The sequence below is a fragment of the Lineus longissimus genome, chromosome 9 (genome assembly GCF_910592395.1).
Source record: "Lineus longissimus chromosome 9, tnLinLong1.2, whole genome shotgun sequence".
Taxonomy (NCBI): domain Eukaryota; kingdom Metazoa; phylum Nemertea; class Pilidiophora; order Heteronemertea; family Lineidae; genus Lineus; species Lineus longissimus.
This window is the reverse complement of record NC_088316.1, coordinates 15,531,682-15,547,766: the sequence shown is the minus strand read 5'-3', so window position 1 is coordinate 15,547,766 and position 16,085 is coordinate 15,531,682. Positions and strand designations below refer to the sequence as shown.

Sequence of the window (16,085 nt, the reverse complement as noted above, 5' to 3'; positions counted from 1 at the left end):
GTCAGCGATGTGCCGTATATCAAGAATTACTGTTAATTCAGACTCGTAATTTGATTAAGGTTCCGTATCAAAGCATGCCGTTGGAAAGATCAGCATATGAATTTGTTAGAAATTGCTGTATCAGAAAAAGTCAGCGAACGTTCAATGTTTCATTGGGTCTTTAAATTTCCATACTTGTGGGCCTTATGAGAAAATGGTTGAGATTCTATTTTCGAACTTGGGCAGTCAAAGTGAATAGGAATTAACATCAAAGGGGCGCTAATATAAGTATTGACATTTCGGGGCACTTGACTTCAGTGAAATCCCATGTCTGCAATAGGATCAATCATTACCCCGTGGGGTTAGAGCCCACAATCGGTGCCCCTTATACTGTTTTCTAAACTATTTTCGTTACATTTAGTGTGTCCAATGCGCCGTAAAATAGGCATTTAGGAGATTTTTATCTTGGGAGAAATCCTAAGTCTGGAAAAGGTGGAGAGCAATGGATTTAACGCTAATTCAACGTTTTATACTCTGCGAAGAACAGGTCTTAAAGATGAGCCTTGGGGAACGCCGCGCGACAAATACATTGCTCTCGGAAGTTCAGTTCTGGAGATCGCTTCGCTTGCCTTCGGTTCCAATGACCACTCTTGTAAGGGGGACAATGTTTGACTTCATGAGTGACAAATCTTATGTCATACATTTGATTTCAATGGCAGATCACCTCAAGTGCTCAGTTGATTAGATGCTATCATATCGGCAGTATTTGCTGCTAGTATGCAAGTAGGTTTGCGTAAGATTACCTTAGCACAATGTCCGTACAAAATGTACCCGTCCACTTTTTTACATTATTGACCATTTATGGACTGGGTTTGATGAGTCCAAATGGCAACAAACAAACAATATTATGCTAAACACCCTCTTGACTCAAGTAATCAGTTGGAAAAATATCGGCTTTGCCGTTCGGACGGATAATCTGATCTAAAAAGGACAGGAATTCGGACATTTTCCGCTGATCGATTTTGGCATAAAATGCCTTGTTCCGCGCAGAACCGCTGTACAACTGAGTTCATCAGTAACAAAGGGGGCATGCCTTGGTATTCTTTCAAATTGCGCTTAATGAAAGGGCGGGCAGGACCCCGACAGACTCGGACAAGACCCCAACAGACTGGCCATCAGGAAACCCGTCTTAGTTTGGCGACAAGGTACTTATTTAGGCCCCCACCGCCAAAGGGATCAGTCACTGATCACATAATCAGTACTAATAGCATAAACTCGTGTTTTCGTACTTGAAGAGGTTTAAAGCGGTGAAGGGCCGCGTACTAATCAACCAACACAAAGATCAGAATGAAAATAGGGGTGAACACACTTAAGGGTCCTTGAGTTTTCATTTTTTTCGGGCCAGTATTTGGGCAATGACACCAATAAACTAATGTTTTGACACGCCATAGGCATATCTGACATCTGTAATTTGCTGGCCAAGGGAAAATTTCAATATTTCGCGCTCCTCCGTTTTCATGGACAAATGTGCGAGTTCGAACAAGGGCAATGATAGGTCACGAGTTGGAGATGTCCAGATGAACTAGGAGGATGGGCATCGGTGATCCATTGTTTCAATCCTTTCGGCTACAGATCCTGCTCATCAGCTGAAAGGATCAGTCATCCGTTTCGAAATGACATGAGTCTGTTCTCAGTTTCTGTTAGCTGGGCAAGTTTTCTTGAGGGGAGGGGATCCCCGGAGGGAAGCATCGTTGACCCTCGGTCGGGGAGTGCAGAACTCCCCTCTCGGTTTCGTCGAAATGGATGCGCAGAAAGTAGTATCAGTCACCAGTCTACCTGGCGTACTGCAATTATATATACAACTTACTGCCTTGCTGAGATAATTTCGTCATCGTTTACTGAAATCGGTCATTTCTCATTACTCTGAAGCCATTCCACGAACATTACAAAGGGAATAAGATTCAAACCAGATCTGATAGACATTGTAGCGCGATTCTTCTTAGATAATTATGATACAATGGTAAGTCTCCTTAGGAAGTAAAAGGACAAAATGACCTAAGCTGTTTATCATCGGTTCTTATTGGATCTCACCAATCTCGAGGAAATCGTATTACGACTTGATATTGTCGTGATGGAGATCTCATCTCTGAGCACCACGCGCTTCGGCGTATGCTCACTGGAGAATACTGTGTGTTTCAAAAATGTAATTGACACTTAATAGTTCTAATATCGCCCGAGTTGTGATGACAAATGTTATCTCCCGTTGAATAAATTTGTCGGACCTCAACTGATGACACTGAACTCTCTGTGAATAAATACGTGTTGGTTGCTATTTTTTATTATCTCAACTTATGGCATTGATTAACTCAAAATTAAAAGTGTCTGGGATATTATTGTAACACTTATTACTTTCTCTTGAGCTATACCTCAGCAATGATGAGGAGGGGAGGGCCGATCTCGGCTCAACCTTTCAGCCCGCTAACAGATTGGGGTCTGATTCGTTGTGACATCCAGGGGAATTATTGATCCTGCTGGTGAAATGCGGCAGAATGATGATATTACTGGCGAAGATAAGGCCATGGCAATATTCCTATGAGGTTGGTTAACTCCTTTTTGAGGCAGTTGGAAAAAATAGTTACAGTATGCGAGCATGGTTTCCTTCGTTTGGCCTGGCACTAAGTTTGGATAGTTTGATTATTTTGCAAGACCCCGAACACATAAGCAAACCTGGCTCTACCCGCGGACAGCGGGTAATCATTGTGAAATCACATCGGAAGGTTAATTTTCATTGCTTGGGATGGTTGAAGGAAGCTGTATTTAATCATCAGAAGACTCCTTTTGATCACGCGAAAGCAAGATGGCCGCCAAATGTTTTCGGCCATTTTGGATGACTGTGTCACTGAACAACCTCGGTCAAGATGGGTGTTTAGCCAATCTTTTGGAGAAACGAGGTTTCTTAACTGTATGCTATCAAGCCAACCATGGTCCAAGCCTTCGTGGCTTAGTTCTCAAATTCAAAAATCTGTCGTGCTTTGGCGGACTGGCTGACTGGAAGGCGAGCAGTTGTCACGTCCCGAGGACACACACCCGATACTCCCCAAGGGGGCGGCACCCGGGGGGTGACTCCCATCATAACTCAGTCAGCTATCCGATGACGTCCATGGTGATCTATTAGTTTGCTATTAGATAACACTTGATACTCTGAAGCAATTTCAATGAAATTTGCCGGACTCTTCCGTGCATTTTCTCAATGATACCCCCTAAAATGCGTACCACGAATTGGTCATCTTGGTGCCGTGAAATGGTCCCAATAAAACTCATGTTTTGATAATCACCCTTAGATTAGGCTATGAGGACAGATGGATTATCTGGTTCTAATCTCTTGACAAGCTCGGAGGCGCCAGATGGGCGAATGATGTCCGGGTACAATGGTGACACCTAACCACCACTTCTCACTTCTCAATAATCTTATTATGATAACAATTTGATCGCATTACTTCATGTTCTAAAACGACATCATTTGAGCATATTGCATATTTCAACATGCAAACCATTTCTGATATCGTTTGCGTTTCGCGTCGACCCATGTGACTTGCCATTCCCAGTCACGGATTTTGAGATAACGATTGAGACATGAAATTAGCTTTTCATTCGCTCATTGCCCTGTTACCCTACCCAGAAACTGTTGAAACTGTTTTGTTGTGTCGGTGTCCAATATACCCTTTGTTTTTTCTCACATGGTCAAGAGGACCTAATTTGCTCATTTTACCATGAGTTGTGTCGTCAGTCCGGAACAAATGGCTCTCTTTTCATAATTTTTCAAAATGATCAGCGATTCATTCTTTTTATGAAACAATCGTTTTCCGAGCCAGTGACTTGCGAAGTGGTGGTGCGATGTGACGGCCACGAACGCTCACCTCACGGTGTTGGGTCTCTTTGATCGTCTGGCAATTCCCCATTGGTCATCCCAGTCCTTCCCCTCGTGCTTGGGCGCATTCTTCCGAGTGTTTCAACATCTGACTGGAACCAGCATAGCAGTACTTTCCGTAGAAGATATACCGACTAAGTTTTTCTATTGAATGCAAAAGCTCGCGTAAGCAAATCCCATCAAATTTGGATTATAGCTCATCAGTGTCCGACAACATTTCATCTGACACAGTCACTGCACACTATCAAAGCTTCCGGACCACCGAGCACGAGAATTGTCTTCTGATGTGCAGCGACCCTTTGAGATGGAACGCTGGCGGGAACACTGCCAGTGTCGTCTGCTGAAGTGAGGATTCAAGTGGTCGTCTGCGCGGCTCCACCCAATCATCTGGTGCCGTGGTCCACCACGCGTCTGGACGCCATCAACTCAGTGACCCTGACCAGCAAGCTGGGACTTCTTATTCTTGTTCTCTGACCTCCGTATGTTGGATAGGATCCTCAAATCGTGTTGTCATCACCTGGATCGAGTGTCCTTTGTCTTTGTTTCAAATTTGGTTGAATGTGATCATAATTATCTCCCGCACTGAAACTGTTCTGTTGGTAACACACGCATAGTATCCACAGTTGATTACCGTTTTTTTTGGAATTTACAATGTATTAATTTCGTTTTGATGAAATATTAACCAGGCACAGCCATTTATGTTTCAATATAATAAACTGCACCTTCACAAACGACTTGCCAATAACCGTAATGTAAGCTAGGAACAATATTGCTAAATAATTCACAAACAAAATTAATGGTTGGGAGGCGACTTCAAACAGTTTGTTTCGCGCCAAAGATCAAACGGATTTTACGGAGATTTAGATTCTAAAACGTGTTGGGAGCAGGACAATTCCTGTTTACAACATCCCAGGATTAGAATTCACAATATTTCGGCAAGGTCTAGACCATCTCTTCCTCTCCCCACTCCCTCTCTGATGCTGCAATAAAGGTGGTCTGGACAGCATGAATTCATACATGTTCCTTGCTTGAATTGTGTAAGATAATATTGCTGTGACACTGGAGTCCTCCACCCTCTTCTCTTGACTATCCAAGGTAAAGAAAATGTCTGCTCATCCTGCTTCCTTCCTTTCCTGACACATTCGCCACCACAAACATAACTAATGCTTTCATTGGATATTTTATTCATTATTCTCCTGCACTTTGGGTTGAATATATTATACATCACTCGCTGCATAATCTTGTGGATGGTGATTGAGGTTGGCAGGCTTGCGTTTCTGGTGTACAAAATCAACCACGCAATATTCCAGATATTGTTCCTATGCTCTACATCAGATTAACCCATTAGGGTCAAATTCAATTTTTGTCGGTATGGATTTCAGAACTTGAATATAAGATCTCATGATTTCAATACAGTCTGATTCAACACTGTCATGATGTTCCTTATCATATCCAAATAATGAGATTTTCACAGAAATGTCTTTGCCGTTAGGTCCTCAATCCTAGGTTAAGTATTCAGGTTAATAAGCAGCATTTGCGGTGTCCTTTACCCATCAAGATGCTTAATTTTGTTTCATTCTTATCATTGCAGGTGTTGTCTTATGTGGAGTACCTTCACGGAAAATGGCATTTCACCGAGATTCGAGCCATCTTCTCCAGGAGATACCTGCTCCAGAACATTGCCATAGAGCTGTTTATGGCCAACAGAAGTAAGTTATGAGAATTTTCAGAACTAGTTCTAAAAATATTTGTTTTCTTTTATCTTTTAAGGGGTACATCAAGTACCAGCTACCTTTGCACACGTAGATCCTTTCAATTTCGACCAGCCTTCTGAGTATGAAAAGCAATTCTGTCCAAATTTGTAAAAATGTCTTGTTGCCTTTCAGGTGCTGTGATGTTTAGCTTCCCTGACCATACCACTGTCAAGAAAGTGATCAATGCTTTGCCAAGGGTGGGCGTGGGCATCAAGTATGGCCTACCACAGGCGAGGTGAGTCGAAGTGTCACAAGGTCTTTGCCCACTGTTTATAGTTGCGGCCAATTTGAACTTAGCAGAGATAAAGTTGTTTCCTAGATTTTAAAAGATTTTGGATAACATATCTCTTAGTATGATGTATGGGTATAGAGACCAATGACCAATCACAGGAAACTGTGCAGGAAGTATAGTTTAACCTTAATAGAAATATGAGAAATATGAATTTGACATGTTAACTGACCAGCGTAAATGAGCATTTTACATTTTTCTCTTCTCTGCTGTAGCCGCAGTAAATTTACTTACAGTCCTCGGTATGTTTTTTCATTGCACCAAAGTACGCTTCCTCTGTGTTTTTGGTGTAATGCCTTTTTTGGTACTTGGGAATTTTTGCCTTTTTTGTCAACTTATCTTTGCAATCTTTAAATAACGAACATAAATGATAAGACAAGAGCTGACTACTAAATTTCCTAATAGCTTCATGAAACTTACTAATTTTGGTTAAATGAGTATATTTGATCCGTTAAATGATTTGGGTAAAAGTGGAAGGAATGCACTTGGTGGTATTTTTAGTTGCCGAGAATAAAAAAAGAGGTACATTTTTCTTCAATTTGGTGTTAAAGGGACAAATTGAAAGTGTAATGCGTTTAATTTTTCTGTCCTTTAAAGATACTTCCAGCATAACTGTCACTTACTCCTTCCCCGAGATAGAGGTGCCACAATTTAATTGGCCGCCCCTGAGATGAAGGGAGGGGAGTCATTTTGGAATATGGGTACAAGCACTGGCCAAAATTGAATTTGCTGGGTGGGGGGGGGGGGGGGGGGTAAGGGGAGGAGAATATATTCTAAAGACAATAATATTCCGAACGGAAGTTTTGTGACTGTAAAATGTTATACTCTCTTTCAGGCGAACATCTATGGCGTCCCCGAAAAACTTATTCAAGATGTCCAACATGACGCAGAAGTGGCAGCGGCGAGAGATCAGTAACTTTGACTATCTCATGTACCTTAACACAATAGCAGGTAACAATGGAGACATTCTTTTCAGTTTCTGATAGCAGTGATCTTCTGGTGGTGTTCTTTTCTGCTAGATAGCAGCACCTGCTTGAGTTCCCAAATGAGACCACTATGGCACTATTGCTGCTACTGGGTGACATAAAAAAGATTACCTACTTCTGATTTTGAATAACTCCAGTTATACATGCAATTCAACAAATGGACAATAATTTTCTTCTTTCTCACCTAGGCCGATCATACAACGACCTCAACCAGTATCCAGTATTCCCCTGGGTCATAGTCAACTACGACTCAAATGAGCTCGACCTCAGTCTGCCCAGTAACTACAGGGACCTGTCCAAGCCAATCGGTGCCCTGAACCCCACGAGGAAGGCGTTCTTTGAGGAGAGATTCGCAAGCTGGGAACACGAGCAGATTCCACCATTCCATTATGGCACCCATTACTCAACCGCGGCATTCACATTAAACTGGCTCATCAGGGTGGTAAGTTCATAGTTGCAAATTGTATATTTTGCTGAAAGAGCCTCCAGCCTGCCTTAGGTACTGCATCAAATACTCATGATCCAAAATTTTCTTCATGTAACCTTGGGCAAATATCTTTACTTTCATTGCCATTCTTTTGTAGGAGCCTTTTACATCGATGTTCCTGAACCTCCAAGGTGGCAAGTTTGACCATGCAAACCGTACATTCCATAGCATAGCTCAGTCATGGAAGAATTGTCAAAGGGATACTTCAGATGTCAAGGTAACTATAGCCATAGCTGTTAGGCTATCCTTTCTGATTTGATATTGAACTGTGGGCCTGGGCATGCTCAGTTCCAGGCGGTCCAGTTCTTGTGTGACAGGGGAATGCCTCTCCATCATAATGCTCTCCATCATAATGCTCTCTGGGGCATTACCTCCTCCTACATACTGAGTCCTCCTTGTCCCTGGTGAAACTGTGATACAAAGTTAGTTTTGATGTCATCTGCTGAGTCTCTATATGCTTTATGGGATATCCAGTGTAGCAGCTCAGTATTTTATTCCCATTTTTAACTTCACTTGCAGGAATTATTACCTGAGTTCTACTACCTACCTGAGATGTTCACCAACAGCAACAAGTTTAACTTTGGCCAGAACGAAGAGGGGAATGTTGTTGACGGAGTTGAGCTGCCCCGGTGGGCGAGTTCTGCTCAGGAGTTTGTCAGGCTTAATAGAATGGCGTTAGAATCCGAGTTTGTATCCTGCCAACTTCACCAGTGGATTGATCTTATATTCGGTTACAAGCAACGAGGTATGTCCTTCAGTGATCTATGAAAGACCTAGTCTGTCTAAGCCCTATGATGACGAATGGCCCAATGATATACTTGCCTGTCTACTACAGTGTAGTTATTGCATGAGTGGAAGCTGTGCATGGACTGATGATGACCCTAATTGGGAAGCTGAAATAATACCTGACAAGTGTTAGATCTTAAATGTATATCTATCTATCTATCTATGTATCACATTTATATAGCGCCCTTATCAAAGGCGCTTAACAAAAACAGAGTCTCTATAAGAAGTATATAGTCTTTGACAACAATAAACAATTCTAATGTTCGTAATGTTGTTGAAAAAGGTGGGTCTGCAGGAGTCTGTTTGCTGCAGACATAATATAAGACTATTCATTTTGTTGCCTTCAGGTCCTGAGGCTGTACGAGCTACAAACGTGTTTTACTACCTGACGTACGAGGGCAGCGTGAATCTAGATGCCATGACAGACCGAGTGATGCGTGAAGCTGTCGAGAACCAGATTCGTAGCTTTGGTCAGACGCCGTCACAGTTACTCACCGAGCCACACCCGCCCAGAAGTTCAGCTATGCATATTGTAAGTGAAGAAACATTCTAACCACCATTGGCGAAATGTAAACCTCCATTGGCGAAATGTAAACCTCCATTGGTGAAATGTAAACCTCCATTGGTGAAATGTAAACATCCATTGGTGAAATGTAAACCTCCATTGGTGAAATGAAAACAAGTTCAAGAAATCAGTTAGGAGTGCTTTTGGATTATCTTGGATAATCTCTATTCTATTTTCTCGACAGAGTCCCATGATGTTCTCCACAGCTCCTGATGACGTGTGTATGATTATGAAGTTCCTGTCCAACTCGCCCGTCACCCACGTCGCCGCCAACACTCATCCGTCAGTTCCCGTCCCGGCTGTTACGACCATTACGTGTAATCATAACTTTGCCGTCAATCGATGGAATCAGAATGTTGGTGAGTAAAGGGCCTTGCTCAAGGACCAAAAACTAGGTTCAGCGCACATCGAAACAAAAGGTCGTCCGTGACATATAGAATGCCCTTTTCAAACATTACTTGAAAAGTTCAAAAAGAAACACACTTTCAATCATCCCATTGTGTACTTTCAGTTTTGTAAATCCAAATCTGATTTGCTGATCATCAAAGTTTTGTACCAGTTCTTTCTGGCACAGTTGATGTATTGTTCTAATTTTCAATTGCAGGTTCACAAGTGCCATCTCCCAGCTATGCAGAGAAAACAGACACACAGCCACAGTTGCCATTGTCAATGGACCAGTTACTTGGTAAGGTTCAAATTACTGTCATCACTATCATTATTTTTACTTTTTTAAAGATTTCAAACCTCAAAGATGAAGGTTTAGCATGAAACTCTGGATGTCATCAACCGTTGGTGTGTCGAGATTCAATGATGATAACATTTTTCTTTCCATTTCAGTGCTCGGAACCAACCTCCACAAGCGAACCCTCGGTGATAACTTTGACCAACGCCTCCATGTGACCAACTCACACTTCCTAACCACATCAGAGAACAAGGTGATCATAGCGTGCGGATTCTGGGACAAGAGCTTCAGGACATTTTCAACAGATGCAGGTAATTTTCCAAATTTTGTCTGTTTGACTTAATCTGAGGCTTCCTGGTTTCGTTTCCGATGAGGCTAGCGGCTCTTAATTTGTAAATTCTATTATCTTATTGTCTTTTTCCAGCACGCATCCTTCAGGTGATATTTGGCCATTTTGATATCGTGACCTGCCTGGCCAGATCCGAGTGCAATGTGTCCCAGGACTGTTATGTGGTGTCAGGATCGAAGGATTGTACGGCCATGGTTTGGCTCTGGAGCAGCAAGCATCAAGCTATTGTGGGAGAAAATGGAAGTAAGTCATATTCTTGAGAAATATCCATTACCGGTAGTGATGTTAGATTCCTGAGTCATTTTATCTTGGTCGCCATAACAGTTGAATAAGATGAAAGAGTAGATTGAGATATCTTAATCCTGTTGTCATGACAGCAAAAGACTCCATCTAAGAGAGCTGTGAGACCCCTCTCTTTGCCCAGAGACAGTGTCAACAGTGGCTTGTGACAAATTTTTTACGCGAGAGATTGTAGAAAATGCAACAAGAATTCGGTCAATGATTTGTACTTTATTAACCACTGTCTTTTCGTTTAGGTCTAGACAACCCCACCCCCAAGGTGACATTGACTGGACATCAGGCTGAGGTCACCTGTGTAGCAGTGTCTGCAGAAATGGGCCTCGTCTTCACTGGCTCTAAGAGTAAGTTCGGATTTCTTGTTCAAGTGAGTCTGATCACATCATCTCTTGGTCATGAAGATGATGAGGGAGAGGAGATGAAGCAGACTGAACTGTTTTTCTTATTGGCTCCGTTGCTGTAATGGAAGCATAAAGGCTTGGTGGAGTGAAGTTAAGGGAATGTCATTATGTGAAACTTTTTCAGAGTGTGTGTGTTTGTAAGCCTGAGCCACGTTCTCAATAATCAATGTTATCTTTCACTTTCTTTCTAGATGGCCCTTGCCTTGTCCATACAACCCATGGCGACCTACTCCGATCCCTAGAACCACCAACATCGTACAAGTGCCCGAACATCATCTCGTTCGCTCGTGAGGGGTACATAATCGTCAACTATGATAGCGGCAACATGGCCACCTATAGTGTAAATGGTAAACTGCTGAGAAACGTGGAACATAATGATAATGTTCAGGTAAATTGAAGTTCCTCCTTATCATCATCATCATCATTTCCTGCAGCTGCGCGACCATTCGGGTGACCCAGAGTTTTTGATAATTTGGCACCTCACAGTTCTGTCCTCAGCAAGATGGATCAGGCCACAGGTCCTATTTCCAGTCTTGCTTACAGAACCCAACTTACACAAAGAAACCGCACCTTTATTGGATTCTATATAGATCCAATTTGAATATTTCTGGTTGATGAGTCTATCTGCATTCTCAATTGGCACTTGTGTTAAGATACAAATCAACTGTGACATTTTCAAAATACTTGGTTTTCATTTTTCAGAGTTTGACGTTGAGTCGTGACGGAGCGTACATGATAATGGGTGGAGATAACGGTATCGTCGAGGTGTGGAGGACTCACGACCTCAACCTTCTTTATACCTACCCGACGTGTGATAGCAGTGTACGATCACTTGCCCTCTCTCATGATCAAAAGTGAGTAACTGTTGCGATTATTTTAAACAACCAAAGCATAATTTGTTTTTTTAAAGTTAGAAATCCCTGTAGTGCGGAGAGTGCTGGAATTGTAAGAGAGGAGTTGACACAGACGGCTCAGGACTGTAATGTCTGGAGGGATGTGGTGATACAGGTGGCTCAGATTCATACTCACTTCAGTAGTACATAGTCTCAAGTTCAAGTGTGATGGAGATGAATAGATCATGACATGGGTTCGATCTAAAGGGTTGGGATAGTTTCTAAAATTTCGCTTTGTCTATTTCAGATATCTCCTTGCTGGTCTCGCCACGGGTTGTCTGATCGTTTTCAACATAGACTTCAACAAATGGCACCACGAATTTCAGGAGAGATATTAACTATACTTGACTATAAATACAGTTCAAAGCCAAATTCAATAAGATTATATACATCTTTTCATGAATACACAAAAGATATTGTATAAATAAGACATCTATTCAGAGGCATTGTTGCTGAGAAGGGACATTGGCACTTAAAGGCTTGGATTGATTGGATTGGAGCAGGATTATTGCCTATTGACTTTGTTCAAATTCATTTATCAGCCAAAATCACTGTGGAGATCGCCTGGACCCTGAATACATTACTTCTCTAGTGGGGTTATCCTTTTCTAAGGCAGATTTATTCGTTAACTGAGGGTTTCCCCATGCCACGAGATTCATAACTAGATCTCTGTATCCAACGAGCCAAATTGTTGGTTGAGTAATTATTAACACTGCTGTACATAAAATGCTTTATTGTGGATGAAGAGTGGTGCCCTCGTTTGGGTGGGTTGAGAATGAAGACTTTATTTAATGATATGTGTGAGTGTTTGATACCCTAGAGAATATGTGTGCAAAGATGACATTTTCTTATGATACATATTGCAGAATCTGTCGCATAACTTTCAATTCAAGTATAGAACTCCTTCGAAAGGACATTCAAAACACCTTGGTTACAATGTAGTACAGTTTTTAGTGTATAATGCACTGTGCCTCATTTTGTCACAGTCATAAGCACCTGGGTTGGTACAAAATATAGAAGAAGTCAAAAAGCAGTTTTAAGTGATTATTCAATGTTTAGTTTAAAGTGTTTTAGAGTAGAAATTGATATCTCCAGTCGGTATCAGTTTCCACAGTGTAACAAAGTAAAATATCCTGGAGGTTATACTGTGGGAACCCCTTAGAAGATCTACCATGTGAGGTTGTACTGTGGAAACACCCTAAAGTTCTACCATAGTGGTGATACTGTCAACTCAGTCAAGAGCTGTCTGAGTATCAAGATGGTAGCACCTGCATTGTGATTGAATATATCAATGACAAGAACACAGCAGCCATTCAGAGTTCCTACTGCTCCTGGCTGATTTTACAGTAATACCTATGCTAGAACTTGCTGCTATTCTTAGGAAAGTATTGGCTTCCAAATTTTTTACAGCTGATTCACCAATTGGGTTTTTAGCTTATGAATCTTCAATAATGTGCTGTAGTAATAATGTGCAATAATGACCAAAAATCATATTGAAGAAGATTCAGCCGTCTTATACACTTTCTCTCCTAAAGCTTTAATAATAAGAGCAAATACGATAGACTGTTTAGTTTGATCTTTGGAAGGAGACACAGAAATACTTTGACATGTGACAAATCAAGGAGTACATGTATATTTTGAACACTTCCATGCATAGTTAGTATTGGTGTACAGTAAAATCAGTTATGGGGAAGATACAAGATATTTTCTCACCAATCCGAGTATTTTGGGTTCTTTGATATCAAATACGACAACACGTTTTTTACACAAATCTGTATCTGCATCCATGTTTGTTCTATTATTTATTCTAAGATGAAAGTTTCTTACGCTTAGTAGTAAAAGTATTCTAGATCAGAGTCATTTAAGACATTACTGGAAAGGTGTTGGGTGATAAGAAAATGTCTGAAATTGTTTCAAATCAACGGAGAAAGCTCAAATTTGCCTTTATCTAGTTACTTGACACATTTCTGACATTTTCTCTCCCCTCCGAGTTTATTTAGAGCTGATGTGTATATTTGGCATAATGTGTATATAACTGCCCCTGAAGTAGAGATTTATGGTACCTGTACACTAACGTTGTACAGTGGGACCTTTTCCGACCCTAATTCAGGGTGCGTAGAGTGAAATGCAGTTGGAAGATTTAATATAAAAGTTTACATGTATAATTCAATAGTTTAATGTATAGTCTATTAAGTTAAAAAAACTATAGATGGGTACATTACGTGTGCTTATTTGACGACTGAAAAACCTGTATTTCGTAAAATTCGGCAAACAAATAATTACTTTTGGTTGAAGATTGAACGGCATAGTCTAAAGTTTTCGAAATGGTACTGAATATAATGTAAAAATCCATCACTTTATTACAAAACGTGCTTTTATCAACCAATATATCTGCTACAGCTTCTTGAGTTTCACAAAATTGAGTATGATAAAAAACAGGCGGTATGATGTGTGATGTATTACCTTGCTAATAGATAAATAAAAATGAAATCCTGGCAAATTGTATACTGTTAAATAAATATCATTTCAAATGCTCTGCCCTCCGTGGGTTGACTCGTGTGTTTAATATAGCAGCTTCTGCATCAAGCATGTTTCTAGCTTTTTATGCACCAGGTGTGTGGGATATTATAGATTATATTGACCAATTTTGTATGTTGTGGCAAACATGGAAATAAACTGTAAAATAAAAGAATATCTCTGTTGTGCTAAATTTATTTCTGTGCGTCCTATATGTGACCAAAAACTCATTTGAAGTTGATGTGACTCAGCTATAGGTCAAATTGTCGAAATTGACCAAAAACAAGCATATTATTAAAGGCATTTTTATGCATATGCACAAGGACTAGACAGAATCGAAGTAAGGATGTTCTGTGGACAAAGTCACAATCTATCCAAAGTCACTCGGTGGCATGTCTTTCAATGACATTTTGAATGAATATCTACCTGAATGTTCTATGGACAATGTCACAATCTCAACAATAGTGAGTCGACAATATTGTAGTTCAGGAGCTAGGTTGGATCAGTACAAATTGTCATTGCCCCCAGTCCCAGTGATGTTGTCTCCGGCCAGGACTGAATGTGAGTTTTTTAAAAAATGTCGGAGACCATATAAAAGCGTGGCCTTCTCTCCCGAAATTTCAAACCCAATGCCTTTATTCTGGTAAGATAACATCTGAAATTCTCTCTTGTCGTCGTGTGAAGTAGGTATGACACTTTTGGTGATGTATATTTCAGTGCTGCTTGCATGAGTTCAGGCCTGGAACTGCAGAAAGTTCTCTGAGCAGCCCGGACGAATAACGCGCGGGATGGCGAGGGTTTGTTGGTTGGTTGCGCTTGACATGTCCTACATGTCACATCATAGGCCCTTTCTGGCTGCCAGCTGCAGGTCCAAGTGGCAGAATAATTTCCGATGCCAATTTAATCCAATTATATCTTGGCAATCCTTTGCCAAAATCATCTTTAATGTAGACGAATGGTAACATTAGGAGTCAGCAAACTTGTAGAGAAGAACAGTTTCCCATAAACATAATTCTTTTGGTGATTTATAACCATTTTTGTGTTCGGATTTGTACCTCGTGATTTGACAAAGGCCTGTGAGGAGCATTGCTTTAGCCGAACAGCCCGACATCTTTCATCTTCACTCCCTATATAAACCTATTTCAAATACTTTTAAAAGGTTGTCCAAATTGACATACGTTATTCAATCCCCACGTTTGACAAGATTTGAAGCAGTAGGCCGATATAAAGAAGAAAAAAGGCGCGGTTCGCAACCCCTGCGAACGACTAACAACTGAGGCCTGTCGTGGTATCAAGCCATGCGCTTATTCATTTGCGAGACACTCGGAAATCATCTTCTAAACATACTTGTAGCTGTACGAAGAATCAGGGAGATTTTCACCAAAGACATGTCGATAAAGTACATTTACATACTTCGTCGTTTGTTGTACTAAATATATCGTCATCAAACCGGAGGCCTAGAAAATAAAGATCACGTGGACACCAATTGTTTCTCATTGTACGGAACTTTAAAAAGCCTTTGAATTGCCGGTTCTTTAGTCGAACACTGAACTTCAAAGCCTGAAGTGTTATCCTGATACAAGGACAGTATTATTTTATAAAGTCTTTGCCACTTGAGACCGGCTAAATCGAATTGGACTTTGTCTTAATACTGCATGAGAACTCATCCTTTCTTTAAATAGCGAGTTGAAGGGGAATATGCCTCTTCTATGAAGTCTTCGACACCCAAAGATAAGCAATGACATGCAGGTCAGCCTTTGTCTTAGATTGAGAACTAATCCTGTCCTCAACTAATCGACCTGTTCAAGGGGAACATGCCTCTTCTATAAAGTCTTTGACACCGTAAGAGCCATGCATGGAAAAATTATGCAAGGCTTAGATTTAACCCTGTGGATGGACATCCCATCTCGGATTCCTATCTTTGGATTCCAATACCGTTATCAGACTTGTATTAAAATTTCTCCCGATCGGCTGGAAAAGATGTCTCAGAAAGGGTACGTAGAGCGTCAAGGACTAGACATAAAGACATGGTCACGACCTAACTCTGTCGCATCACTTGGACATACTGCTGCCTTGTTATCATAATACGGGGTGTCTTGCTATCATACACAGGATTCGTCGAGCATCAAGGCCCGGCATGAAGACATCGTCTATGTCTAGTCAGTTAGACAT

The 16,085-nt window shown here is 41.0% G+C and overlaps 1 protein-coding gene across 7 annotated transcripts in view; it reads left to right on the top strand.

Moving 5' to 3' along the window:
- Window positions 1–14,088, top strand: part of LOC135493265 (neurobeachin-like) — an 87,845-nt gene extending 73,757 nt beyond the window's left edge. For all 7 annotated transcript variants that reach the window (XM_064780409.1, XM_064780408.1, XM_064780413.1 and 4 more), the window contains 15 exons: window positions 5,499–5,616; window positions 5,794–5,896; window positions 6,786–6,901; window positions 7,125–7,378; window positions 7,521–7,640; window positions 7,943–8,168; window positions 8,557–8,741; window positions 8,959–9,133; window positions 9,379–9,459; window positions 9,612–9,767; window positions 9,881–10,048; window positions 10,342–10,446; window positions 10,695–10,891; window positions 11,206–11,357; window positions 11,644–14,088. In XM_064780409.1, the coding sequence (XP_064636479.1) occupies window positions 5,499–5,616; window positions 5,794–5,896; window positions 6,786–6,901; window positions 7,125–7,378; window positions 7,521–7,640; window positions 7,943–8,168; window positions 8,557–8,741; window positions 8,959–9,133; window positions 9,379–9,459; window positions 9,612–9,767; window positions 9,881–10,048; window positions 10,342–10,446; window positions 10,695–10,891; window positions 11,206–11,357; window positions 11,644–11,734 (2,247 nt within the window). In that variant the 3' untranslated portion in view covers window positions 11,735–14,088. The remainder of the gene's footprint in view (window positions 1–5,498; window positions 5,617–5,793; window positions 5,897–6,785; window positions 6,902–7,124; window positions 7,379–7,520; window positions 7,641–7,942; window positions 8,169–8,556; window positions 8,742–8,958; window positions 9,134–9,378; window positions 9,460–9,611; window positions 9,768–9,880; window positions 10,049–10,341; window positions 10,447–10,694; window positions 10,892–11,205; window positions 11,358–11,643) is intronic.
- The last annotated feature ends 1,997 nt before the right edge of the window (window positions 14,089–16,085 follow it).